At 40.3% G+C, this 27761-nt stretch overlaps 4 protein-coding genes across 5 annotated transcripts; 2 read left to right on the top strand and 2 right to left on the bottom strand.

Annotated features, from left to right (window-relative positions):
• Nucleotides 1-308: 308 nt before the first annotated feature.
• Nucleotides 309-5927, top strand: tmem235b (transmembrane protein 235b). Its single transcript, XM_069691271.1, has 4 exons — nucleotides 309-486; nucleotides 1342-1422; nucleotides 1555-1692; nucleotides 5710-5927. The coding sequence occupies exons 1-4, from the start codon at nucleotides 309-311 to the stop codon at nucleotides 5925-5927; spliced, it is 615 nt and encodes a 204-aa protein (XP_069547372.1).
• Nucleotides 5928-6624: 697 nt separating this feature from the next.
• LOC138616824 (uncharacterized protein C16orf52 homolog B-like) lies at nucleotides 6625-16389 on the bottom strand. The gene is made up of 3 exons (XM_069691370.1): nucleotides 15637-16389; nucleotides 10349-10561; nucleotides 6625-7947 (listed from the first exon to the last, which is right to left on the bottom strand). The coding sequence occupies exons 1-3, from the start codon at nucleotides 15740-15742 to the stop codon at nucleotides 7763-7765; spliced, it is 504 nt and encodes a 167-aa protein (XP_069547471.1). The 5' UTR covers nucleotides 15743-16389; the 3' UTR covers nucleotides 6625-7762.
• A 751-nt stretch (nucleotides 16390-17140) lies between these two features.
• Nucleotides 17141-23579, bottom strand: uqcrc2b (ubiquinol-cytochrome c reductase core protein 2b). Of its 2 annotated transcripts, none has more exons than XM_069691369.1 (14): nucleotides 23491-23579; nucleotides 21871-21939; nucleotides 21270-21419; nucleotides 20912-20976; nucleotides 20723-20779; nucleotides 20387-20511; nucleotides 19654-19751; nucleotides 19493-19550; nucleotides 18929-19024; nucleotides 18610-18809; nucleotides 18377-18457; nucleotides 18183-18259; nucleotides 17659-17812; nucleotides 17141-17499 (listed from the first exon to the last, which is right to left on the bottom strand). In XM_069691369.1, the coding sequence occupies exons 1-14, from the start codon at nucleotides 23521-23523 to the stop codon at nucleotides 17416-17418; spliced, it is 1347 nt and encodes a 448-aa protein (XP_069547470.1). In that variant the 5' UTR covers nucleotides 23524-23579; the 3' UTR covers nucleotides 17141-17415. The 2 variants fall into 2 exon arrangements, with proteins under 2 accessions (XP_069547470.1, XP_069547469.1); XM_069691368.1 differs by lacking the exon at nucleotides 21871-21939 and adding an exon at nucleotides 21734-21835.
• A 338-nt stretch (nucleotides 23580-23917) lies between these two features.
• snu13b (SNU13 homolog, small nuclear ribonucleoprotein b (U4/U6.U5)) lies at nucleotides 23918-25987 on the top strand. Its single transcript, XM_069691366.1, has 3 exons — nucleotides 23918-24096; nucleotides 24279-24399; nucleotides 24933-25987. Exons 1-3 carry the CDS (start codon nucleotides 24094-24096, stop codon nucleotides 25193-25195), a joined length of 387 nt encoding a protein of 128 aa, XP_069547467.1. The 5' UTR covers nucleotides 23918-24093; the 3' UTR covers nucleotides 25196-25987.
• The last annotated feature ends 1774 nt before the right edge of the window (nucleotides 25988-27761 follow it).

Genomic DNA, 27761 nt, shown 5'->3' with positions numbered 1-27761 from the left:
AGATGAATCAAAGTCCCTCCCAGACAGAAGCTGCCGCTGCTGCTGCTCAGACAGGCTGTTCTCTTTGTGCAGATGTGACTTCATTCATTCAGGCCAGGATAAGCTGAAAGCCACCTCCGTCCCGTGATTTAAAGTCCTCCACGGGAAAGATTTTTTACATAACCGCAACATCATAATACTTGATTTTCCTCGCGTCTCGTCTTGAGTGCGTAAAGGTTTGAAATACTGGCTCGCCATTAGGAAACCTGCGTTGCGCACGAGAAACGGCCATCAGGTTTTACGCGTGAGTTCAACCTTCGCGGTGCAGGATGAAGGTAACTTTTGGCACTCTGGTGATCACAGCCGGGATCTGCGGGATTCTCAGCTTCGCTTTTTTGGCGACTTCCCTCGGAACCAATTATTGGTACATCATAGAGACGAATCCAGGGAACACGAGTGACTTGGAGGACACGAACTACCACCTTGGGCTGTGGAGCATCAACAAAGGTACGCTGCTACTTCTCAATTTAAAGAGATTTCAGAGCAGCTTCAACACTCAGCCAAGCTGTCTGAATCACCTCATTAACAATAGATGGATTTTGCAAATATGTAGCTACTGTTTCGGAGTAACATGTAATTGAATTACAAAATAAATGAAATTGTAATCTTTTTATTGAGAAAATATATGCAATTAAATGATTTATTATCTTAAATATGGGCAATTATAAAGGATTTACAACGGGAATATATAGTCTGTAAAAACTTTATATGAAGAATATAATATTTACTCCGTTGCGTGGCATATTTTTTTGCCTTATACAGCCATAAAGGCTCCATTAATTTGACAATCTGACAACAAATTATGATCCTTGTTGATTGGTTCTCCTCTTTGAATTTGCCCCACCTCCTATCTGCCAATAAAATCAATGAGCATCGCTCTAAGCAACCACACCAAAGCCGTGGGTACTGAGATAAGACGAAGAGATATTTAAAAAGAGTCATTCAGGAACCAGAATCAATAAACTGCACTTCTATCATCACTCAGCATGGAGTCAACCTGATGGTAGACCAGCTGTGATCTACACACTTATAATTTATTTTGGTAGTTGTGCTTCAAAATCTAAACTTTTCAAGGTATATTAAAGAAGTTTTAATAATAATTTGACAATAAAAGGTGTTGAGTTCTGTTGTGAGGTTTACACGGCTTAGTTTACTGTTAGATTTTAGGACTTGTCAACTTTTGTCCTCTGTAAAACCTTTTTTAGAAAAGTGATAAAGTTGCATTACTTTGATGAAGTAAATAACCTTCCCAACACTGTATGTAACTTGGTGCTTTTCCCCGTTTTGAACTGTACCATCCAGGTGGAAAGATGTACACCGTATCCTCTGACTCTTTCACGACTGACTCCGTCATGTACTCTGAGACCAAGCTGCACATGCTGAGTGAGTCTCTCTTTCTCTCTTCCAGCTTTGATTAAACCCTGTGCCTATCTGTGCCTGCTCTGCTAATGAAGTTTCATTGTCAGGACAGTCATAACTCTACTGATGCTCCATAATCCATCTGTTTATCCCCAGATATGCACAGTGCAATAGTGGTGATGCTTCCCCTCAGCCTGGTTCTGTTGCTGTTCGGTGGCATCTGTGGATTGGTCAGCTCCCTGGCTCGGAGCCCCGTCCTCCTCACCAGCACAGCCTCCTACTTCTTCATCTGCAGTAAGTTGTGGTTCAGCTCCTTCATTCATTATCACCGTATCCATCCTCAGCTGCAGTGAGGGGCAAAGGTTAGGTCCAGATCTCGAGCTCTGTGGCTTCACTGATTGCTTGTGTGTGACGTCAGTAACTTTATGGGGCTATTAATGTGTGAAAACGGAATACAATTAAGATGTGATGGTTTTTAGTTCATCAGCGTAGATGTAGTACGACCCATTCAAGAGAGAGCAATTTAGAAAAAAAAAAAAAGAAAGAGCTTCAAACATGGAGCTGGGAGTTCCCATCCTCACAGTCTCACAATGACTCTCTTCTATTCAAAAGACTATCTCTGTCTATCACATTTAAGATTCAGTGGTGGTGGAAACATTGAAATTACTTATTATTGGATCTAAGTTGTAGAAGAGACGGTGTGACTAGAACAGCAGAATCTATCGGAGTTGGTGTGAGCGAGAGATTCGCATTAGGACAGTTTTGCTTTGCATCATTTACCTCATTGTTAACTAAAGCAGCAGATATTGGGTGGGTATATAACCAACAGAAGAGTCAATTTTCCAGACATATGAAGAAAATAATTAAGTAGTGTACTGTGAGGAACAGTAAAGTGCGCTCTTATTTCACAACTTTAAAATCATATAAATAATAACTGACCAGGTCTCAGTGGAGGTACATTTTACATTTGATGTTGTTCTGATGGGAAACTGAGAAGCTAGATTATCAAAAATAAGAAGATAAAAAAAAACACACAAAAACAGCAGATAACGTCCTTGTTTTCTTGATTGGATTTTAAAATGGTCAGTGTGTTGGTTAATTACTGCTGCACTCTCCAGTCGTACATTTAACACACTGTTGTGAAGACACTAGCTGTGGAGGGTTGGGTGTATATTAAATGGTTGAGTTTAGCAGACTGCAGTGCTTGATGTGAGGCACTAAAGTTGACCTCGGGTGTAGTTATCGATAAAAATGGGGTTTATTACCTGCCAAGACTCACTGGCTGCTTGATTTGGCCATATTGGTTAAGTATGCGTGAACAGGCAGGCGCGAGTGTGTGTTTTGGTGTGTGGTGCAGCATCTGCTTTTGCTTCTGCTACATTGGAGGTGGTTCCCCCCGAACTCTGTCGAACGGGGAATTATGAGAAATAATCCTTTGCCGATGACAATTATGTATTCCAGATAATCTATTTCATAATATAACAAATATATGGAAAATGCCAGTTTATGGTGCAGTAAATTCAGTTCCATTGTTGTTCATTAAACAAATTCTTCATGCATAGATGAAAACATTCCTAAAATCTTGTATTAGTTTCTAAATTACAATCTATGTCCCATTAATTTAGCTAATTATTTAGCTAATGTAATTTAGCTGATGTTAAAAAATAAACACTACATGTGACCATATTTTAACAACATTACTGTAAAATAAAATCCCAAATAGTTTATCAATAGCTGACACAGAGTATATCTCCCATCTAAAATAAGAAACAGAAAAATATACAGTATCTACACTGCACATCTTGAGAATAATATGAGGACTAATACACAGCTGTGCTTGATGAACTGGTTTTAATTGTGTGATTAGTAGTATGCATCATTTGCAGTTCATTAATATATAACCCAAGAAGGAATAATCTGCAGCAGTGTGCTGCAGTGAAGTTATTAACAGAGTTTCAGTTAGCTGTAAACATAATGTATACATTAAAAATCAGATTGGTTTTAGTAGTTGTTGATTTACTGTTCCTGCTTCACATGTCCACAAATATAAATTTATATATAGTTCCCATCTGACCACTCCTCATGAAGATTCATTTAAAAAGACATCGGTCATCTGAAAAGACACCATGAATTAGAAAGAGGTGACAAAGAGCTGCTAACAAGTTAAAAAAAAAAATTAAAAAAAAAAAAAAGCAGCACCTAACAAGATGAAGATGATGTTCTGATTATTGCGGCTGCCTTGTAGCATGTTAATCTGCTTGTGTGATCCCATTAAAAATCATAATCACAGAATGAAGAACAGAGTTAAAAGAGCTGAATGACTGTTTCAAATGAAACTGTAGACACCAGAGTTGTTTATCCTGGTATCTTTTGACTGTGCCACAAAAGTAACAAAATAAAATGCGTAAGAAAAACAATAATAATAATAATAATAATAATAATGATAATAATAAAGTCATTCATGTCACAACCAAAACAGCACAGGATGCCTCAAACCAACTGGCTAACCTGATGTCATTTGAGTATCTAAAAACATCACGTAAATTGGAATTACTGGGTGAGTTAGATTACAGTTAACCATGTTGACGCCATTTTGTTCATGTGGGTATTGACAGTAATCAACTTATTCTAGTGCACATAAACCTCGCGCCCGAACATCTGCTGCAGTTCTTCCACATCTCTCAAGTGATCTCCATCCAACGCCTTATGACCTCCATTAAGCAAACCTTGTGATAGATTAACACTTACTTACACACAGGCTCTTTATAGTCTCCCTTTAATAAGCAGCATATGGTGATGTGTGGAATGGAATAAAGGCTTCAGTTAAATTGGATTTGTCTTGTTGACTGCCCGACCTTTTAAATGTCCCCCACCCGACCTTCCCAGCTAAAGCATTTTCCTTGTTTTTAGCTTTCTGTTTTGTTGTTCAGCGTTCTGTTCGTCTCACTTTGTAGTTGCATTCAGGAGTAAGTATTTAATTAACGTTTAAAACCGGAGTGCGTGCTTTGTCCGTGTGTATTGTGCTAATAAACCCCCGACACAAAAGTGAAACGGTGTGTTCACGCCAAAGTCTGAGAACAAGATTGTATTACAAGACAAAGTGTTTGATTGGGTAAGAGCCAACGAATGAGGAAAGACACATGCATGTAACCCTCTCACACATATATATATATATATATACATATATATATGTATACATATATGTATACATATGTATACATTTTCTGTTGAAACCTTACTTTGAATGTAAATTACACTGAAAATGAAATACAGAGGAAGCAATGGAGCCTAGAGTTACAGAAAATGTACAAAGTGCTGCCATGTCTGAACCAAACTAGTGCACCAACAGATCCACACACTGACACTTGATGTGTAGCACCATGCTATTAAATTACTAAAAAGGTCCATTACAATTTCCTAGAACCCAAATGGACATCTTACTTCAGTTTAACAGACTGAAACCTTAAATATATTCACTTCTTTCACAGAAAATAAAGAAAAGCGGCTAATCTTTACAGTGAATACAAATGTCTTTTTTTTTTTTTTGCCTCAATATCAATGATCAAAATTTATTAACTTCCTGTCAGTCAAGTAGTTCATTAATTGACTGTTTCAGTACTGTTAGCACCAAATTTAGTCCTTCCTGTGTGCGCCATCATTCAGTCATTTCCTGGCTGTTTCTCTTTGTTTTTCTGTTCCTCAGCTCTTTACGGTGGAAGTGCATAAAAATGAGACATCAGATGCAGTTTCATCATCATATTCCTAGTTAGCTGCACCTCGGGGTGTAATTGTAATAAAGTTTTTATTAGTCCCGTACTGGGTAGCTTCACTCGCATCTCCTTAAAACCAGTACCAAGCTGTCAAGATTAAAAGGGTTTCCAATAGCAACACTGCGGCACTTGTGTGCGTCTGTGTGTGTCTCCTCTCTGATGACAAGGACACCAGACAACACGTGTCATGCGGCTGTATTTTCTGTATTACACAATAGGTGGTTTTAGGTAGCTTCATGAGTGGCTTGATGTGTAATGTTGTTTTTTATTAATGAGCTCTGACTACAACAAATTTCTGCATCATAAGTGCTCGACTATAATGACAACCTGTGCAGATGTTGTGCCAAAAAATATAAATAAAAAAAAAATAATAATAGATGGCCTTGGTAGTATTGAGCTCCACTTTTTATATATTAGGGAAACCACTTGGATGAATATTTTTCATCTATAAAGCAGCAAAAGATTTTGTTTCTTAACCCGAAACGTAAAAATAAAAATCTCTCTCTCTCTCTGTGTGTGTTTTTTTTGCATCAATCTGCAGGTCTGCTGACTCTGTGTGGAGCGAGCATCTACATCATCTACTCGTATCAGGCAGAGACACTGGTGGGGCCGGAAAACCTCGCTGACGTTCACACCTCCTTCGGCTGGTCTCTGGGTCTGGCCTGGCTCTCCTATGGGCTGGAGCTCCTGATCGGAGCTCTGCTGCTCATAGCGGCACAAATGGCCAAGCTGGAGTACAGCCGCCCCAGTATGGCCTGACAAAATCCTCCACTGCGGCGCCACCGTGTTGAAGGCGGGGGCTGAGCCGAGTGAGTGTGAACACTGGAGAAGAAGCAGTCAGGTATGTTGCTGCCATGTGGTTCTGCCTTCAAACGAGGCACCACACAGCAGGTGGACGTTGTTAAAAAAAAAAATTTAAAGTTTGAACTGACTTCAAAGCGTATTCTAAAGGTTTAATGGCATTGGCTTGCTTCAGACTGGAGATGGACATTCTTGTGGTTTACAGTAAGTGAAGAGTTGGACTCTTACTCGGAGTTAAATCTGACCAATTCTGCCCTCTTGGGGTGGGAGAGCAGGTTGCTCCTAATGCTGATCATGCTGGTTGTTGCATTTTCATCTGTGGCAAAATAAACGGCTCAATTTAAGATAAGTTAGTCTTACTCACAATGTTTTACCGAAAACTAAAAATGCTGTGTTGTTGTGCAACCATGTTAGTTACATGTTTTTTTCACTGAAAACTTGTATTAAAAGTTTGCTCCATGTACCTGCAGGTTAAACATGTTACAATACTGCACTGAATTATTGTCAGATATTGTTATTACAGTTATTATTGTCTGAGGCCTCTGATCGCACCACCCAGTAAGTTTCTTATGTTCCTTCAGCACTATGGTGTTCATCTTGGAAACAAACTTTCATTTTCAATTTGGAAACATTAAAATTAATAAGACAATAGATATTCTTCCAATGATTACTTTTTAATGAGATAACATCTTCCATGCTCATTCACAAACATCACAGTGCTTCTAGATAGTAACACAGACTCTCCTCATTTACACAGACATGTAGGCATCAATACCCTAAATGTATAAAACAGACAAGGCATATATTCAGTGAGTTCTTGTAAGGCCTTTAAGCAACAGGAAATGCTATAAAGGTGAATAATAAATTCACTACATAAGTAAATTTCACAAAGCTGTAACGGAGAGGCCAAAGAAGTTTGACCTGTTGATGTCGGTCTTTGCTCTGCTGCTCACTGAGAATCCAGCTCAACATTCAAAGGCTGCTTCTCTTCCTGCGTCGTATCCATGGATACAGCTCTACATTACTCACCGCCATAATGACAAAGGGAAGAACTCGTGCAAAAAGTTTCCGAATGTAGGCCGATAAGAGGTTTGGACAAATATTGCAGATACCCCCCCCTCCCCCCTCACGTTCCACGAAGTTTTTCTTCTAAAAGATATTATTTATCCAGAATTTTCAACTTGAGACTAAAACCCCAAAACAAGTTCAAGGCAAGTTGATCCACCACTGGGACATAGTTCAAAATAACACATTTACAAATAATAAAATTGAGCAATTAAATAAATGCAATGAGAAAGAAAGAATTTTTTTATTGTAGCTGTCACAGATACAACTTGTAGATATCAGGGAAGAAGAACCTCCAGAAGAAGTGACTGGCCAAAATTTGGTGCTTTGTCCAGTAGCAGGCCTGACCCATCAGTCTAATCTCAATATGTCATTGAATTTTATGATGACAGCGGGCTCATCTTTAAGGCTCCATTGACATTCCCGAAATTTCAAATCCATTTCTGTCGTATTTTTAAATATTCTACGACCACTTCACGTTCATAGTTCAGGGTGGAAGAAGATGAAAGCCATTTCAGACCTCTCTGCATTCGCTCGGTCTCTGAACAAAAACACGGACGGATGGATCGCACCGTTTTCAGCTCAAAATTCATCCAAAATGAACGACTCAAACCAGGTCCCTCTGTCTTGTTGCATGTCAAAAACCTCCAACGCTGCCACCGGAGAGTCAATCCCAACCAAATTTACCTCCTGTGGTGTTGTCTCTCGAGGAGGAAGAGGAGGGTAGGTCAGCCAGGCAAGCATACCTTCCCTGCAAACAGCAGCCCCACGATGGTGAAGAATATAGACAGAATGAAGAGCACATAGGAGGAACCCACCACAGTGTTGTTGGGCAGCTTATACGGCTGTCCTCCAACCTCTTTGATGTAGAAGCCGATGGGGAATATAAGAGCAGCCATACAGAACAGGACCACTGTGACAGAGGATAAAACAGGAGAGAGAAGCATGAACAATCCCTGCAGACAGCAGTGTTCATAACCAGGTCGACTTCTGCAGCTGCCGTCACTGGAAGACTTTCACTGTAAATTTAAAGAAACTAACTGGGTAGCAGCTTTGACAGCTATGTGCTGTATATTTATAGTTACGGTGTATTACTAGAAATAACTGTACAGTTCTGTACTGTTTAACAATACTGGTTAAAGTTTTGTCAGTAAATTACTGTTCATTTAAAGTATGTAAACTGTAACTTGAGTAATAAAACCAAAAATTAGAAAACATGATTTGGATTTAACAAGAACAGATTTATATGGAGTGAGCTTTGCTCTGTTCTCAATCTTGTACATCCGTACTAACACTATATCCCTGTCGATATTCAAGTACTACACAAGCAGGAGTACTAACGTGTAAGAGATATGTTCATGTACTAAGGGAGGTATGTCATTTGGAACTCACACAATGATTTTGTAAAGGTGCAAAAACAATAAAATAGTTGAAACTGATGGATAGACAGTCAAATTTAAATAATGGGTAGTTGATGAACAGCTAAAAGTGTGAACTGATTAATGGTTTAAAAGAGCGAAAAAAAATAAGACAAACAGTAAAACTCCGAGCTAAAAGCAACATGTGAATGGTTTTAAAGTTTGCCAAACCACTACCAAATGACTGAAATATTTACTCTTTCATATCAATCCTAAAACACTTATTCAGAATCTGGGGCACTTTTAGTTTAGTTTGGAGACAGCATTGATGTGTTTAAAATGTGTGGAAAAGCTGCCTTTGTAACTATAAACTGCTGCCAGTACCGACTGTCTTCTTACAAGAACCTGATCCAGGTTTTTCTACATTTAAGAGCCACATGAGGATTAGCTCCTGGTCCAGCTCCCTCCAACACAGACCAATTTTGTCTCCTTTCTAGAAAAATAGAAAGCAGCTGTGATCAATTAGAGCTCCCCAGCACTTTGTCAAAATGTTCATAATTACCAGAGCTTTTCCTGAAATTAAACAAATTCGGATGTCGAGGTAAGCGCAGTTCTTCCTTCTTAAGAGGAGTCCTGCTTTCAAAGGCACTTTATAAACTATAATTGGGCAGTTTGGCCCCAAGCCACCATTTTTTTTTATGACCTTGATGTTGTAATTTACAGCTGAAAAGTTTTAGATTGATATTAAAGCAATTTTGATATTCCTAAATAATATAGAGAAACAGCTGCAAACTGGTTTCAGACCATTTATGTTTACTAAGGTTTTTGATACCTTGTACCTTATAAGAGAAATAATGCTGTATATGTATACTGTAAAGCTTTTACAGCCAGTTGTTTCACACAGATGATTTGGGGGGATTCTGCTCCGTCATTAGCATAGCTGTGTTTAAGACTTTGTTTGAGTTTAGACTTGTGTTGTCTTGGGCAAAGTCACATTTAAACTTCACTGCTGTGTCCTCAGAAGCTGTGATTTAAACTGCACCTGAGGTTTAGTCTGAACCTTCAAATCGATTATACTTAAATGTTACTGTCGCTGTGGTTTCACTCAAATCTGGATGTAAGCATTGATTAATTCAGTTTTTAAGGTAATCACATTAGTATAAAAACATATTTGTACAGCTCTGATCATCACTGTGGGCGAGAATCTCAATAAATGTGAAAACACTCGCTAAGTAATCACATTCACTCATTTTAGCTAATCGGATATCGATACAAAGATCATAGCAGCACCAGTAAAAACAAAAAACAATTTTCCACTTCCCCAATGCATGCTGGGAAGCCCTGATACATACCTATTTCTTGTGTTCTACATTAGGCTCATTGAAGTAGCAGCCAGATACGGTCTTTTTAAAGTTTTCTATAACCGGCAAGAAGCAGCCTGCAAATCAGGTTGAACCATTGACATACAGATGTGAGAAAAGTAGGAGTGTGCATCCGTGTGACAAAGTATTTAGTGTGGCTCATGAGCCCCGAGTGATCTTCCTATTTGAGCCACTTGCTGCTGAAGTTGAAAAGCCCGGCTTTACATGGTGGTAAAGCTGTCTGACACTCAGTTCGCCTGCTGAGCTTCTGCTTATTTTAACACAACAATCAGGTCGACATTAGCACAGAGCTGCATTTCAAGCATCTGCTTGTTCTGGTTTAAATGGAGCTCTTCTAAGCTGCTGCTGAGCCTGTCTTTTGCAGAAAGAAAGAAAATCAGTTACATCTTTACAAGTACAGTATAGTGTGAAATGGATATCACGTTAATGTGATGGTGCACTTCATTTAAAAAGTTTGTCAGGCTCATATTGGTAATTGTTTTAAATCCTGTGAACACATAATAAAGACCCATTTGTGGGTGAAATAGGACAAGACAGTTTATTTATGGGTGAAAAGGTGGCCGTCAATACGTACTCCCTGTAAAGGCGATCCAACGGGCGTATCGGGTGGCCTCGCGGTGCCAGTGTGACATCACCAGCAGACCACAGGTGACGGTGAGGGAGATGATACCCAGGATGATGAAGAAGAGCGTGGTGATCCACTCTCGGGGCAGCTCCGGGGGGATGCAGGTCCGGTCTCGGCCGTGAATGGTCTGGCACTGCCGGACCAGTCCCACAGTCAGAGAGCCTGGATGGAGAGATGAAGAGGAGTCGACGAAGAAGTGATAATTCAGGTTTAAATATCCAGCTACAAAGACAAACTGTGCAGGAAACCAGGTTAAGATGAACAACAAGCACACATGGACACTGAAAAGAAGCTAGTCGTTTCTTGTGTGGCACACAATGGTCCCTACAGAACATATTGCTTATCCACTGCTAGATATTGATTCTTCCAGCTGACTCGACACTTGGTTTTTTTCAGCAGCACTGTCCCTCAACGTGCTCCACAGGAATCACCTACATAACTTCAGAGCTGGTGTTGAAGACAAAGTGCTGCTGGCTGACACGGTCAACACTTCAAACAAGTCTCCGTTAAACGCCGTGTTAAAATAACAGTGCGGCAGCAGTAAGTAAAACACAGATGGAAATATTGAAATCTTAAAAGCTGCAACATGAACAAAAGCCTCGAGTTCTTCAGAAAAAAACATATCTGGATGAACTTGGGAGGAGCGAAAGGTGGATCTGACGTCACCTGATTGGGAACCCGAGGACACTATGCCCCACCCATGATGGACTGCCAGAAAAGAAATAAGGAAGGACTTTAGGGAATGACGACATTATGAATCTTTTTTGTATTTCATGAGAAAGGTTGAATGGGAGTCTATGAAGCCAGAGCCTTTTTGGAGCCATCCCCCACTGGCCCTCGGTGGTATTGTAGTCCAAAGCACTTCAGCATTGACCTCACTTTTTAGACCCGGAAGGGACGTCCACTTTGATATACAATCTATGATACAGTCTATGGATGGAAAATAAAGTAATTTTGTGGCCTAATCAGGGTTCATGTCTGTCACCAGGCCACACTCACACAGTCCGAAATTAACCGAGAGTGTGACCTAGGAATGTTTTTCCTGAACTTTTATGTTTTAGTGTTGCTTAGTCTTTAATGTTTTTAAAAAAAAATGTACAGTCAATTTTCAGGAGTTTCTAATGACATTCAGATAATAATGAACTTTGAAATCCTGCATATAGAAGGCAGTTTATAGCATTACCTGTAGCTTTTAATGAGTTTTCATGTAACCTCAATCTACTTCATAGTTTCATATGACATCATCCGTCCATATGTCGACCGTCTGTGTTCACGATGACCTCCCAGGAGTCTCTGTTTCCCCTACAGTGACATGGGGCCGAGGAACCTGTTGGTATGGAAACAGGCCGATGGGCGGTGAGCCAGCACCCCCCCCCCTCATGAATTCACCCATGACGTCAAACAGGTTCTTCAGCAAGAACCACCAAATGATTGTGCAGAGGAGGAGGAACGGAAATGAAGAGATCAGTGACACATGTCACAAAGCCCTGTGGGTGCTGTGATGTCAGTAGGAGGGCGTTTGCCTGCAACAGACACAAACACTGAGAGGCCAACAGAGACCACTTGTGCTCCACTCTGCATCTAGTCTGACTACACACGACTCCAAACGACACAGCGCACATAACGACAATGGAGAGAAAAAAAAAAGCTAAATGAAATCCTTCCATGCTGTCATTTATTCATTTGTCTTCCACGGTTTTTCCTTTCTCTCCCAGAGCTATCTTTAGAGAGCAGTTAGCACGAAGAGGAACTTCATACAGTTTATGTATGTATAAATCTAATCAGCCGAATTTAAACCCTGCGAGTGTAGAATTAACATAATTTTCCAAATGGCCAAAATTACAAGCCACCAATATCACAAAGAGAACAGCTAAATTATCGAGAAGCCCTGAAACATCTGTAATTAGGTGGAAAATTAAATAAAATGAGCTGCATTTAAATAAACATCTTAAGACCCCTTAATTTACATTTCACTGTTTATTATTGTTGAACTAGATAATTTGTCAAAGACATGGAAGAATTATGGACTTACAAAAACCATTATACCTTCAGTACCTGCTGATTCCACCACACAAGTAGAGGAGCACAAAACCACTTTCATATTCCTACTAATAATCCTGAAGACAATCGCCACCATCTCCAACATGTTCCTCTCTTTGCATCTAAATATTTAATGCTGACATGGAAAAGCGTCAGTTCTCAATCAGGGATACAACACTGGGTGATGATAACACGAGCCGGCTGAAGGGAACATCAGGCCTGAACCACATCCTCCTGCAGGCCGACCTATTCCCCTCATACACACAGGATGTCCTGTTCCTTCTGAACATATCCTTTCATACCACTGGGTGGGGGACGATGTAAATAGTGCATTCATTTCCCTACAAATTCCAAATCAAAAAACCAACAAAGTCTTGAGTCCAACTGAAATGGAGTTTAGCTTCATGCTGTTGTAGAAGTTTGCTTTTGTTTTTATAAAAAATATGATCAAGGGAATGATAATTAAAAAAAAAACTTGAACGGTTATGGCTGAGGGTTACTGTTTAATGTTAATTGTTATTTGTCAAAATTGGATTCAACTAACGAGCTTCGCTAGAGGGCGACACATGTACTCATAGAACTGGCGTTACGTCCAGTAACTACTATTTCTTCGAGGCATGCATCCTGCCATTGTGCCAAGTAACAAAGCAAAAGGACTGATAGAGCAGCACAAAAGAACAAACACACATCTGTGTTTGAAAGCAGCGACAAGGACTAAAGTGATCATGATAACTAATGAGAAGTTTTTAAAGTGCACACTCGTAGTAAACTTAGAGCTTACTGACCGAAGTTTATACTTCTTCTTCGTTTAGTTTAAAAAAAAAAATTGGAAGCCTGACTGAACAGAATTATCAGTTTAAGAGGAAATTATGAAACATTGATTTGTACACAGTCATTCCACTGACCTTCTACATTTACACTCAGCAGCCAAAATAAAATGTCACAACTGAGCATTCAATTCTCCAGGTGGAAAGCATTACTCTCCCAGGAAGCCTCATTAAAAGTCACACATCTCTATTTCCAAACAACACTTCCTGCCTTCAGGTAATTAGCATCCGGCTAATTAGACAGGAACAAAAGGCTTTGAGCGCAGTAATTTCCCACCAACATTTGCTGTTAGGTATGGGAGAGAAAACCTGCAGGATTTTTCTGAACTTCAGTCCACTTTGTACTGGGAAAGATTTGGTGCATGATTACTCATTTAATTATGCAACTAAAAACTGCTGGTTATGTGTTCAACTTGCAACTGCGGCCAGTTATTATTATATTTTTTTTTACAACAAATTGAATCCTGTAATAACCACTACGTCCACCTGTAACGTGCTTATCTCTGCTCCACGGCAGCATTAGGATGGAGGCAGCTGTGCATACACTGTAGTGATATTGTTTGTCTGTTGCATCAGTTTTAGTCCATGTTTAGCTTTGGACTTTGCATCTGAATATTGCTTTACAGTAATAACCACGGTGGCTGAGTGTACGTAGATGGTCATCACCTGTATCCAACACTTCATTGTCAGGAGTGACCAATCACATTTTGGTTTCCCACAGAAGATTATTATTAGCTGTAGTATGAACCTACAAAACAACAGATGATGTCAGATAAAATGTTTGTCAAATCATCACCCTGTAAATAAGCATTATCCTTTCAGACACCATCATTTGTCCTCGGTAGTATATGATAAATGTGTTTAAAGCCCCAGAAAGTATGATTCCAAGCATGTATTCTCCATAACATGAAATATCCACAAGTAGACATGAAACAATCAAGTTCAGAAAATCCTCTTTAGATATGATTTGTTGGGAGTAAGTTAACATCTAAAACTCCTGTGGAGTACTGCTGCAGATGTGGTTGTGTGGAGTTATAAAAAAAGTTTACCAGACCTCTGAATAGATCTGTTCATCATTTCTGCTTCTTGCGTAACACACATGAACCTCCAAAGGATGACTTGTGCAGCATATTCTGAGTGCAGTGAGTTCAGAAAGTCCTCAGTCCCAATCACTTTTTACACACTTTATTGTCTTGAAGATTTAATAATAGATCAATAAAATTGCTAATTTTGTCCATCAATCTACACTCAGAAAAACAAATTCAAAAATCTGTCATTTAAAAAACCCAGACTCTTCACTGTGGCACTCCAAACTTTTGTCAGATACATCCATCATCAGTAAACTGTAACGTCCCACACTTCATGTCAGGACAAAAACCGAGCTACAAAGTGCAAGGAACTTCCTGCAGACTGCTGCGATAGAACCACAGATCAGGGAAAGGGTATAAAATCATTTCTTTAGATTTGAGTTTTCTCAGGAACATAGAGGCCTCAATAATTGTGAGATGGAGTTTAAAACGATCAGGTCTCTTCCTAGAGTCGGCCATCCAACCAGGCTGAGTAGCTGACCCAGTGGTCACACTAACTTTGTGTGCATCTTGTTTTTCTATGCTGCTTCCCCCACTGTGTGATTAATAAAGTCCAAATCTAAATCTAACTACAGCTGCACAGATTAGTCAATTCATCTATTAGTTGATCGACAGACTATCAGTTTGATAATTGAATAATCATTTTGAGTCATTCTTTTAATGAAAAGGTTAATTGATAATGAAAATAATCATTATTTGCAGCCCTAACTTTAACAGAGGTTCAGAAAACCTCTGCTGATGGGACAACCTGCTCTGGTCTCAGAAATTGAGGAAAAAGATTCTCTGATCTAATGAGAAAACATCTGAACCTTTTAGGCAGAGCAAGCGCAGCTCACCTGAGTTATACCATCCCTGTAGTAAAGCATGGAGGTGACAGTATTATAATGTGCTTCTCAAGGATACCAGATACTTTTACCACTTCAAACAAATCTAAAACAAAAAATGTGCTCTCAAACAAGATCCCACTCATAGAAACACTACTGCATTTTAAAAGGATTACATACCAAAAACGTGTCACTGTGTGGGTGCAACTTAATCTTAAATCATAGAGAGTGAATACAGTTTCACAATGATGGTACTGACATATTTATATAGCCTACGATTTTTCTTTTTCTGCAATGTTTTAACAGGATTGGATTCTGAAACTTTTAGTGTCCATATGCATCTGTGATATTTGTCTTCTGTTCCAGGTTTAGGTGCCCCAATGTCACCTGACCTCCCATTATTACCCATGGACGCTACACTAAAACTACACAACACCAAGTGCCCAAAAAAAACCTACCAGCGGATTCTCCAGTGTTGATCCAGTCCGGGTTGGCGATGCTGGCGATGGCGAAGATGTCTGCAGCGAGAAAGAGGCATCCTGATATGACGGTGAGTTTATCCATGTTAGTGGTGGGCACAGGTGGAGGTCTGAGGGAGGGAGACGGGACATTTAGAAGTCACCTAAACCCGCATCTCAGGTCCCATATGAGCTGGACAGGTGATGTTTGTGATGGGGTCCAGCTGATCCGCTATTTGTCCGCACATCGTGTTGGGTCTCAGGCAGCGGGATATGCAGGGGGAATCTCTTTTATTAGTCCTCCACCAGCTGATCCTGACCCGACCTGCTGGCCCTTCTCCAGCCCAGGAGGACAGTATCAGTGCTCATGGATTAGCTTCCGGATGCGCCACCGCATCCTGGTGATATTAGCAAAATAGAAACAAAGACTAGTGGAAATCGCCTTTTAATTACCAAGCGGTAAAAACTGGTTCATGCATGCAGTCGACTTATTTCCTGAGTTTGCATGAGCCCATATAGAAGCTGTTTCTTTCATCCGGACGGACACAGACGGAAAACGCCGCCCATGCTCAAATAAAAAACGCTTTTTCTTTTCGCTTAAAATCTCCACACTCGTGGGCTGCTTTCTATCATTTAACACCTCTGAATGCACAGCAACTGTTTTCCCTGCAAAACGATGCTGACGTCTCTCAGTACGGGAAACTCGAGTCCGGGCAGATCACGTCTCCATGCCCATGTAATCGGCAACTCTCGCGAGAAAATCCGTAAACTTGCTTGTACCTTTTGTATCGCCATAATTTATGCAAGTGGCAAATCGTTTGAGTCTCGGACACACCTCTGAACATTTAAAGTTACATTCCCACACTGATGCAGTGGATATCTACAAAAGGGAAAAGCCATATCTCAACTCAAGGTGCATTTACTCACTTAATCTGCAGCTTTTCAATGTGTTACACTGTCTTCATCAACGAATCATGTTTGCTCAGTTGCCCTGGACGTGCAGATCTATTTACTTTTTGAGGACTTCTTTATCTATGTTAACCATTGACAGTATATAAAAAATATAATATTTGAAATATGTAAAAGATGTCACCTTGATTCTTGTTTGTTTGTAAGAAGGATTACTGAAAACTATTGCTCCGATTTACATGAAACTTGAAGGAAGGGTGTATCACGGGGGGAGGAAAGGTCATCAAATTTTGGAGCAGATCCAGAAATTTTAATTCTACTTTCACTCACATTGCAAAACATTTTGCCAACTACATGCCAAACATCTTATAATCCAGTAAATAGTAATAAAGTTCAAATGTGACAAAACGTGGGCAGCTTTAGAAATATGACTGAAGACTGCTTGTACCTTTATAGTTTCATCTGATTTGGTTGAAAGCACCAGCTCCACTGAATAAGTATCCCTTGAGTTAACACTGCTTTGTAAAGGGCTTGTTCCCTCACTCAACAATAAGTTTTCATTTACTATCAAAGACACAAAATATTTGAATCTCTGTAAGGTAGATAGAATTTGTTCTTTATTTTACATCAACTATACAGTTAAGATGGACCGATGAGTGGAGCACAATACTGTGATGCAGCAACGCAGCATCACCTGAAAATATACTGTTACAACACCTATGAATGCCCGGTGCTGTTATGACTTTATATCTCTCAGAACGACAACATTCCCGAAGGGATGGTGATGGTCTCTCTTTTTCTTGACATGGAGAGGAAACAAATTCTGCGTGGCCGTGAATCAGAGCACAGTTGGAGGGGATGAGGAGGGCTTTAGATTTCATCCACGAAGGGCATTTTTATGAGGTTGCCGCTGGATGCCATGGTCTTCTTGCCAGACACAAATTTCTTGGCAGCCTGGAAACAGAATAGAAATACAATAAAACACAAAGTTCAGGATTTAATATAAAACAAAGAAAAATGTGTCCTGTCTGGTGTAAATTAATTTATAAATGACTACAGTACCGCTTTGACATCTGAACACAAACTGAGCACTGACAAAAGCAAATGTCTTACATTAGCAACATCAGTCAAGGAGACGTTATCGATGTTTTTGGATATTTCTTCGGGGGAGTGGTAGGATCCATCAGCCAGAGCCTGAGTGCCCATGGCCTCCAGCAAACCCTCTGATGTTTCCAAAGACATCAGGAACTGACCTTTAAGCTGGGCCCTGCAGAGAAAACAGAAACAAATTAATTCTAGTGCAATAGTACAAATAAAACCAGCTGCTGGCTCCAGCAGATGTGATGCCAATTTTCTTGTGTAACTCTCAATAACAAGGCAAATAATAGTGGTATTTTTCGAAATGTCGAACTCTTTCTTTGACTGCTTGTAGACATAGACCTCATGTTTGCTCACACTTTTAGTCAGGTGTTATGTTAGTGGAAGCATGGCTTCATCTCAGCCACATCATTTTTTTTTACCATTAAACCAATATGGGTGGTGTTTACCATTAACTTTAACAGAAATAAAACATTTGCATTGTGTGTTAGAGAGACAGAGGATGTCAAGTAGTGTGTCTGTCTGTCAGTATGTCCTACTTGGCTTGAGTGAGGTCAACAGCTGTGACTTTGCCATCAGCAACCATCTTCACCTGGGCAAGAGCAGCCTTAAGCACCTGGAGAGACAGAAGAGGACGAGATGTTTTACCTTTTAAAACAAACAAAAAAAAGACCACTTTCTTGACGAGTTTGTGCTGATGAATACGCTCCTGTCACGACTATGACATACTCACATCACCAGCAGCTGCAGCCTGGGAAATGGTATAGACCCCAAACAGACCAGAGTCAGAGTAGCTTGTATTAAAAGCACTGACCTGTTATGGAGAAGAAAAAAAGAAAAAAAAAGAGGAAAGATGATTTTCCAGGTACTGTGACTATTCTAATTTAACAAACCTGTAATCTGTATTGTTGTCATAAGAGTTACATGTATAGAGCTTTCATGGTTGACATGCACCCACTCACTCACATCAAAGGGCTCAGCAGTTGCCTGGGCAACCCCTTGGACCAGTTTGCTGGAAACACCAGATCCTCTCTTGACATGTGGACCAGCTCCCAGTAAATGCTGCAGCACACTGAAGGCCAGAGCTTCACTGGTGCTCGCTGCTGCTGACTGGCTCACCACGGCTGAATGGACCAGACTGCTGGTGCCCGGCAGACGGATCTCACCTGGAGGGGACAAACAGAGGAGGCTTACAGGGTGGTCAGTTTTGTTGGGGTTGGAGGTGTTTGAACTGAAGCAGAGTTTTAATGTTCCCATTGTCATTATTTTTGTCACTTCAGCTCACCCCCACGATACTGAGCCTTGGCCCCTGTGGTTCCCGCTCCGCTGCGGATGTTGAGGAACTGCTCTCCCACCTGCTTCAGTACAGCGTGCTCAACACCTGGAGGGAAGGTGAACATCATCATCATTAGGGATCCTCTGGACATTAAGGAGAAATCTGGGTATTTTGCTCTGATATCTTTTTCCATTTGGGGTGCCATTTTTTTAGTTTGTTTTTTAATTTTAAACAAAAAGAAAACCAGCTTCACTAAGTGGAATTGTGATATAAAAATATTTTGTCTGTTTACTTTGTCGTTCTGTAAAAAAATTGAAATAGAAAACGTTAGGGACAGCTTTGATATAGGTAATTTTTTCTTCTTGAATTATAGACCTATTTAGTTGTCAAGCATATATATTTTGAATCTATTTTAATAATTGTAATGGACTTGAAGTGTCCACTGTGCAGCTGGATTCTTTAAGAAAATACAAGTATCTGGATGGGACTCGGTACCAACAGATATTCAATATGAAATGACTCAGATTGGGATCAGGGGCAAAAAAACAAAACATCCCTAATAATGACCCTTACCAAGTCCAACGAGAGCCATTCTTGCGCTTGTGAAATTGTTTTGGACAAATTGGTGCAGCTGTAAAAAAAAATTAAAAAAAAGATACAGACATTAGACTGAGAGTTTAAATAGATACTGTATATAAACACCATAAGTCTAAATAGTATAATAAAATACTCACATTTTCGGAGTGGATGTTGCCAACCATGTGGTCTGGGCAGTACAGGGAGTTACAGAGGGCGTTCTTGTAGGCTGCTGCATGCAGACCTTCAACCATACCTGGAAAAGAGAAAGACCATGAGCTGCAACAGTCATGGTGAGAATATAATTTGTGTTGTGTTCTTTAAATAGATAAATCATTACTATCTGTCTGTCTGGGGTGGGTGTACCTGTCTAAAGTCACCTATACAAGTCAATACTAAATTTCCATGAAAAATACCACATTTTGACATTTACTTTACACACCAGCACAATTAGATGAAATAACTTCATTAAGTGTTTTTCTGTAGTTTATATTGCAAAGCAGGACAGTAACCGTGCTGTTTGACTGGCTTTAATCCACAAAGTAAAACTCAATCTAACCCAGTTTGTTATTTCAATTTTGCTTCATTCGTGAAGAATAGCTCAATAAAACAATGACTATCAACCTTTCCACAGCATTTCGTGATGCATACTGGCTGAATAATACAGTGTTACTGTGTGACTCTATTCTCATACAGAGTTGTGGAACAATGATCTTGTCTCTACACCTTAATTATGGCGTAATAAAACAGCCAGGTCGCTTCATCAATCATTGACCAGGCCATGCTCTGTGGCACAAAAGCAGGAGCAGAAGATAAGGGGTCGTATGATCAAACAATAGATCATTTATGTGCTAAAGGCATCTGTGTGTTGTGAAGGAAATAAAGGCCCACCTATCTGAGGGCTGTGTGCAGCCTGTGCCTTGTCCAACTTGACTCTCGGTGTGAGGTCTGAAACCTCCCACGGACGGAACTCTGGGGCAGTGGTCACGTTGATCAAAAACTCCATCACTGTGTCACTGCAGACCGACAATGAAGAGGGAGGGAGAAAAGTGATGAGATCTCTTGCAAGCAACCTGAAAAATAAAGTCCTTCCTCCAGCCTAAAATATGGCAAATATATATAAAAATAAGATGTCCTTCAATTGACATTCATTCAAGGTGAGTCACGGTTCTTTGTTCTACCGATACTCAAAACACTTTTTCTCACTTGAGTTCACACAAGACTCACATGTCATCTCTCAAGCAGTTGACGGTGTACATCATGTTCTCCCTGGATGAAGTCACGCTGCACAGAAACATGCAGAGATCCAAATTAGATACTGAACAGGAAAAACACTTGTGCTGTGGTGATGAAAACCTTTTTTTTTTTTTTTTTTTTTTTTTTTTTAGATGAAAACCTTTTTTTTAGGATACTGACCTCAAGCTGCCTCCCACTGCCTCAACACCACGGCATATCTTGAAAGCTGAAGCTCCTTTGGTTGTCTGGAAAGGTATAAATGCAAGTGAATATCAAGCTGAAAGAAACAGAGAGCAACATCAATGCTCCAAGTAACAATTCTGTTAAATGTATACATGTATAATTAATATAAAAATGGTCTAGAAAGTGATTCAAATTTTCAACTCATTGACACAACCTGTAAAAGTATTTTTAATTAGAAACACTACTCTGGTGAAAATAGTTCCCATTATAATCCAGATAATAATATTACTGATCAAGGACAAGGAATATTGATTGCTCTTGATCCACTGATCTGTACTGTGTTTAAGTTCCACACCAGATTGGAAGCCAGCCGGAGGAGGTGGGTGACCCCCTGGTTGTCGGGGGTCTCATCGCGACAGCCGGCCTTGACGAAGACTCCGATCTTGGAGGCTGGGGAATAATTCTCCAGTGAGGTGATCACCAGTCCACTAGGCAGTTTGGTCACCTGGACAGAAGGACACGTGAAGACATGTCCTTTAGTTTCATCACTTCAGTGAAGAAAATACATATTTAGTTAAAACAATTCAGTCAGTTGGTCTCAGTTTATACTTGAAAGGCTTATCCAAGATCATTTGTACACTTAGTTTAATGATTTAACATTTGATACTCAGCATCACAATCGGCTAAAGCTTAAAATATAAGCAACACATGTCTCTTTCTGTAAGAAGACCGACTGATATCTTCATTCTCAGATCCAAAGCCACACTCTCTGGACCCAGCTAGCCCCAGTACAGGTGTCCTCATTACTCCCCAACATACATGGACATCCTGATAGGAGTGGGCAGCCCCAGGAGAGAGCTTGAGACCAGCGAGGGGCTGAGCAAGGGACTGGCCTTTTCTGGCAGCCGCATGGAAGTGTCTCTGTGGAGAAGAAAAACAAGTCAACAACCACTGACCTGCACATCCTGTGGCTGAAACCCAATCACCTCCACCTTATGGGCAGCCTGGGCTGCAAAAAGCCTTTTCTAGAAAAACAAAGAACATGGGAAGGCAGGACATTACAACTGATGTGTTGCTGACTTGTTACTGACGCAAAGGGCAGTGTGAGGAGAAAGGACATTAGAGGCACGAAAGACTTTGACACGATGGGATCAGTTATGTTAGCAGGGCACCCTGTACTGCTGCTGTTAAAGTACTGTACGTACACAATAGATATAACACTGACGTTCTAGTGATTTCCTCTGAACTGATTTCAGACCGACCTCATCAGTTCCATACCAGCGTGGATCGAAACGTTGTGAGTTTGCTGCTGTTGGACGTGAATGGAGAGCAGCATCGTGACGTGCATGGAGCAGAGGGAAGCTATAACCTTTGTGAATAAATATTCCAAGTTACATAGCTTGATCTATTTGTGACCACTGATACGTGAGCTTTTGTGGTTTGAGCATGTACCTGAAACTTGAGCAGAGAGTGTACATCAAATTTTGTGTCAAAATTTTTTTAGGAACCTAAAGAAGTCACAGGGAGGCAAATCTGGTGAGTAGAAGTGGTGGGGAGCTACGATTGTGTCATGGGCACGTTTTCAAGAAACATGTTGGAGAACCCAAGTACCATCGCTCCACAGACAACTTCGAACGTCACACTTGAACTCTATGTTGGCAGCCCGTCCCTGGGGGATGAATTCATGGTGCACAATGCAGCGAATGGCAAAGAAAACCCTTCCCGGTTGCATTTTTGACCTGATGCGCCTTCTTTATTCATGGACAGTGACTTTCTAAAGCTCCTGAAACACGAATGCCAGCATTAACACCTCGGCAAGGTCCATTGCTTCATTGCTGTAAAGCCTGTCAAGGGTATCCATCGCAGATTTCCCCAAAATTTGTACGTGCCGTCTCTAATTATGTGGATGGTGAAATCGCAAATACGCACATGCGTGTGGTCACAAAAATATATTTGAATATGTATAATTTCTTCACAACAAGGCAATCCGCTGATGAAGGCCACGTGATCTGATCTAAAGATCAACATCAGCCTCTCATGGACCCTGAGGTCGAAACTAAATGGTGACAGACTAGTCTAGGACCGACTTCAGACAGGACATGTCAAATGGTCAGAAATCTTTCTTTTTTTTAAACCTGTTCTACTATATCAGTCTTACCTTTAGACAGCGTTATACTGTAAGTGTTGGTGCTCAAGAGAAACATGAATCTGTCCATACTAAACGAGTAGAGCAGCTGATCGAGCTGCGGAGGAGACATCAAGTCCAGTCTACACAAGAAGAGCTGTCACTTCTCTCACATGTTGACTGCCGAGACTTCTCAGGAGTCTTGAGTTTTGGGAATTGAGTTTAATAGTAATTTAGCTGAGTGAACAACGAGCTGAAATGAGAGGAGTTGGTGATGTAACGTCATCACAAAGTCATGAGGAGCTTCAGCTTCCTGCTCTTCATCTCAGCCTGTCCGGACACGACCCCGAATTTTTTTTTTTTTTAGAGGCGATCACCTACAGAGGGACGCGGACAGCTGTCCAGGTGTTCCGACACACAAACATGCAGGATATATTAGGGGAGTCCTCACCGAGAGCTGACTGACACCCCGTATCCCCTTCATGTCCCCTCTCTCCTTCGGTCAGGACGACGAAGCAATATGGCTGCCTTCAAAGTGCCCTACCCAGAATGCACAGCGTGTTCCTTTGGCGTGCGCGCGAAACTACAGCCTATCCAATGAGCTTGCGCCCTCTGTTGCCACGGAGATGAATCGAGTGTGACCAATACAAATTAAACTGTAAAAATATAATTGTGATTGCATTGTAACGAAAATAAAATAACTATTTGTAAAATGAATCCATTGCCTATCAACTCAAACGTTCCGATTTTAAAACGGTTATGCAGAATATGACATTAACATAACGGCAAAATAACAGGAGAAAAAGAAAAAAAGAAGCATTTCCTGTCCTTTTAGCTGTTGCACCCAGTGCGCATGTGCATTGCCCCCACACGTGCTTTGAACGTTTGGACTTGCCGCACACTTCCGATCGTAGAAAGTTCGCAGCGCTTCAAAAAACACATTTTAACAGCATATATCTTGCGTGTTGTTGCGCTTTCAAACACAGGTGAAAGAAAATAGTCCTCCGTGAAGCATTTCGCCGAGAGGGCCGAACTACAAGAAAAACAACTCGCAATGGTAAGTGATGTGTTGTGAATGAACCAACGTGCTAACGGACTAGCAAACTGTTAGCGAGCACGAGGATCTCAAGAGTGTAGATCGCACGAGCCTTAAACGTATTTTAATATCCTTTTATTTGTTTCGTTCACTGCTTTCCCGTCACTAACGTGAAGCCGCTTGGTTGTGTTTGTTTTGTCTAGACTGAACCACAGGTGAACCCAAAGGCCTATCCACTGGCCGACGCCACGCTGACCAAAACCATCCTGGACCTGGTGCAACAAGCATCCAACTACAAACAGCTGAGGAAAGGGGCCAATGAAGGTGAATAAATAAAACCCTGTGATCTAAAAACACGATCAGCCGGTAGTCTGGTGACCTGGCTTGAGCTCTGAAACCGGGAAAGTCTGTGAAACGAGGATAAACAAGCTTGTGGATTTTTCAAGAAGCTTTTCCTCAAGATATGATGTGGAAAAGTAACCTCACAGAGTACATTAGATCACTTTCATCGTTGATTAACCCAAGTAGTTATTCAAATTTCTGTATGGTTATTAAAAGTTGCATTAGTTGTAAGATTTTGTTTCCCCGTTGCTTTAGTTCATCAGTGGTTAAACAGTCTGATGATACTGTTATCAACAAAGTTGTTTGAAGTGGGTTTGTAAGTACACATCTGTAGTCAATATTAACGGATACCTTATACAACCTCACTACAAGAAATATGAACTATCCCTTTAAGCTATCAACAGTAAATGTTTGGACAACCAGTACAAAGTGACCAATAAGAGGATTTGAAATCATTTAATCTTGTTCAGGAAATGTAAATTGACCATCCTCATTGTGCTCTACTTCTTCCCCAGCCACTAAAACCCTGAACAGAGGCATCGCCGAGTTCATCGTGATGGCTGCCGATGCCGAACCACTGGAGATTATTCTCCACTTGCCGCTGCTCTGTGAGGACAAGAACGTCCCGTATGTGTTTGTCCGCTCCAAGCAGGCTCTGGGCCGGGCCTGCGGGGTGTCGCGCCCCGTCATTGCTACCTCAGTCACCATTAAGGAGGGGTCTCAGCTCAAACCGCAGATTCAGTCCGTTCAGATGGCCATCGAGAGACTGCTCGTGTGATTTTGATTGCACCGAGGTGACAAAATTTCACTGACGGAAAGGAGAAAATGAACCCCGGATTTAAATAATCTTACGTTTGATTTACAAAAACATGTCATGCATGACAACATATAGACATTCTTGTTTCTTTTTTTTTTTTTTTCTTTTTTTTTTTAACATTTTTTAGGACTGTGGTTCCCCTTCAGTGTATCAGTTTGTCATCGCCTGCTTCATAATAAAGCTCTTCTTTTTTATTTAAACCTGATATTTTATTTTTTTATGCTTAAAGTATTTTTAATTCTGATTGTGAAGTCAGTCTTTAACAATATCAGTTCCAAAATCATTTGTGATAAATTTAAAGAGGAATTTGAATTTCAGTGTTCGGATGGTCAATGTGTAATTAGGACAGTTTGCACAGCACTTCAGCTGGTGTGAGCTTAAAGGGTTTCCAAAAGGTGCCTCATTCCTCTTAACAAAACATATTTAAACTTTTAACTGAATAACAAGAGTGTCAAAATGTTTTTCAGGAGCGAATAGCCTCCAGTTGCATCAGCTCTTTAAAATCCAATATTTATAAAGTCATACATGCTTCACAGCCAAAACAGACTCTATTATGCAACTGAAACCTCAAGTTGTCATTGTAAAGAATTTAAATTATCCCTTATTACAAAATGGTTACATTTGACGCAGTATTATATACATGTCAATATATGTTAAACATATATTAGCACATACAATGCCTATAAAAAGTATTCACCCCCTTGGATGTTTTACCTTTTTGTTGTTTTTATACATGAAATCATGGTCAATATAATTTGGCTTTTTTGACAAGAATTTGCAAAAAAAAAGTTTCATGTCAAAGTGAAAACAGATTTTTACAAACTAATGTCAATTAATTAAAAAATATATGGTGTAAAATAAGCGTTTGCATAAATATTCACCCCCTTTAAAGTGACTGACCTAATTCAACAGAGGTCCAGCTAGTTGATGCCAGCAGAGTCGCAATTAGTGAAATGGAGATCACCTGAGTGCAGTTGATGTGTGTCAAGTGATTGTAGTATAAAAACAGCTGTCTGGGAGGTCCAGTCTCTGGTTCATCAGTATTCCTGCTACAATTGCAACATGAAGACAAAAGAACACCAAGCAACTCAGAGAAAAGATCATTGAAAAGTATAAGTCAGGAGATGGCTACACAAAGATTTCCAACTCACTGGACATCCCACAGAGTTCAGTTAAATCCATCATTAAGAAATGGAAGGAGTATGGCACTTGTTTAAATCTGCCTAGAGCTGGCTGTCCTCACAAACTGAGTGACCGGGCAAGAAGAAGACTGGTGAGGGAGGCCACCAAGACATCTACGACCACTCTGAAGGAGTTAAAAGCTTCAGTGGTTCAGATGGGAGAGACTACATACAACAACTGTTGCCCGGGTTCTCCACCAGTCGAAGCTGTATGGTTAGAGTGGCAAAGAGAAAGCCACTGTTGAAAAAAGCTCATGAAATCTCGCCTGGAATTCGCCCAAAGACATGTGGGAGACTACAAGGTCAATTGGAAGAAGGTTGTTTGGTCTGATGAGACAAAAATTTAGCTTTTTGGCCATCAGACTAGACACTATGTTTGGCGAACACCAAACACCATCTCCACTGTGAAGCATGGTGGTGGCAGCATCATGCTCTGGGGATGCTTCTCAGCAGCAGGTCCTGGAAGGCTTGTAAAGGTAGAGGGGAACATGAATGCAGAAAAATATCGCCAAATCCTGGAGGATAATCTGACTCAGTCTGCAAGAGAACTACGACTTGGGAGAAGATTTATTTTCCAGCAAGACAACGACTCCAAGCATACAAACCTACACAGAAATGGTTAAAAAACAACAAGGTGAATGTTCTGGAGTGGCCAAGTCAAAGCCCAGATCTCAATCCAATCGAGAATTTGTGGCTGGACTTGAAAATAGCTGTTCACGCCCGATCCCCGAGCAACCTGACAGTTTGAGCTGTTTTGCAAGGAAGAATGGAGAAAAATGTCAGTGTCCAGATGTGCCAGCCCGATTGAGACATATCCACAGACTCGGTGCTGTGACTGCAGCCAAAGGTGCATCTACTAAATACTGACCTGAAGGGGGTGAATATTTATGCAATCATTTATTTTACCTTGTATATTTTTAATTAATTGGCATTATTTTGTAAAAATCTGTTTTCACTTTGATATTAGAGTTGTTGTTTTTTTTGCAAATTGTATTGACCATGATTTCATGTATAAAATCAACAAAATGGTGAAATGTTGAAGGGGGGTGAATACTTTTTATAGGCATTGTATATTAAAAATATAGAAAATATTCACAAGAATGTTCCTATTAGAAGATAGGAAACTAGATATTAGATCTTAAATGTCCTTTCCTGGTTTTAAAAATGGCATGACATTAAAATGAAATAATTTTCTAAACTTATGAGTGTTGAAGCTATTTAATTATTTGACTTTACCCACTTAGTCATTATATCCACTCTACTGATGATTATCAAACATCTGAGTAACTATTTTGTCGACGCAACAAATCTTTACAATGTAAAGACCATCGCTGACCCACCACCAA

This window comes from Brachyistius frenatus, unplaced genomic scaffold (assembly GCF_029030835.1).
Source record: "Brachyistius frenatus isolate BFR_SWC_R1_liver_20210118 unplaced genomic scaffold, ASM2903083v1 Contig_11, whole genome shotgun sequence".
NCBI classification, from domain to species: domain Eukaryota; kingdom Metazoa; phylum Chordata; class Actinopteri; family Embiotocidae; genus Brachyistius; species Brachyistius frenatus.
The sequence above is the reverse complement of the archived record's forward strand: the minus strand, read 5'-3'. Positions and strand labels throughout refer to the sequence as shown.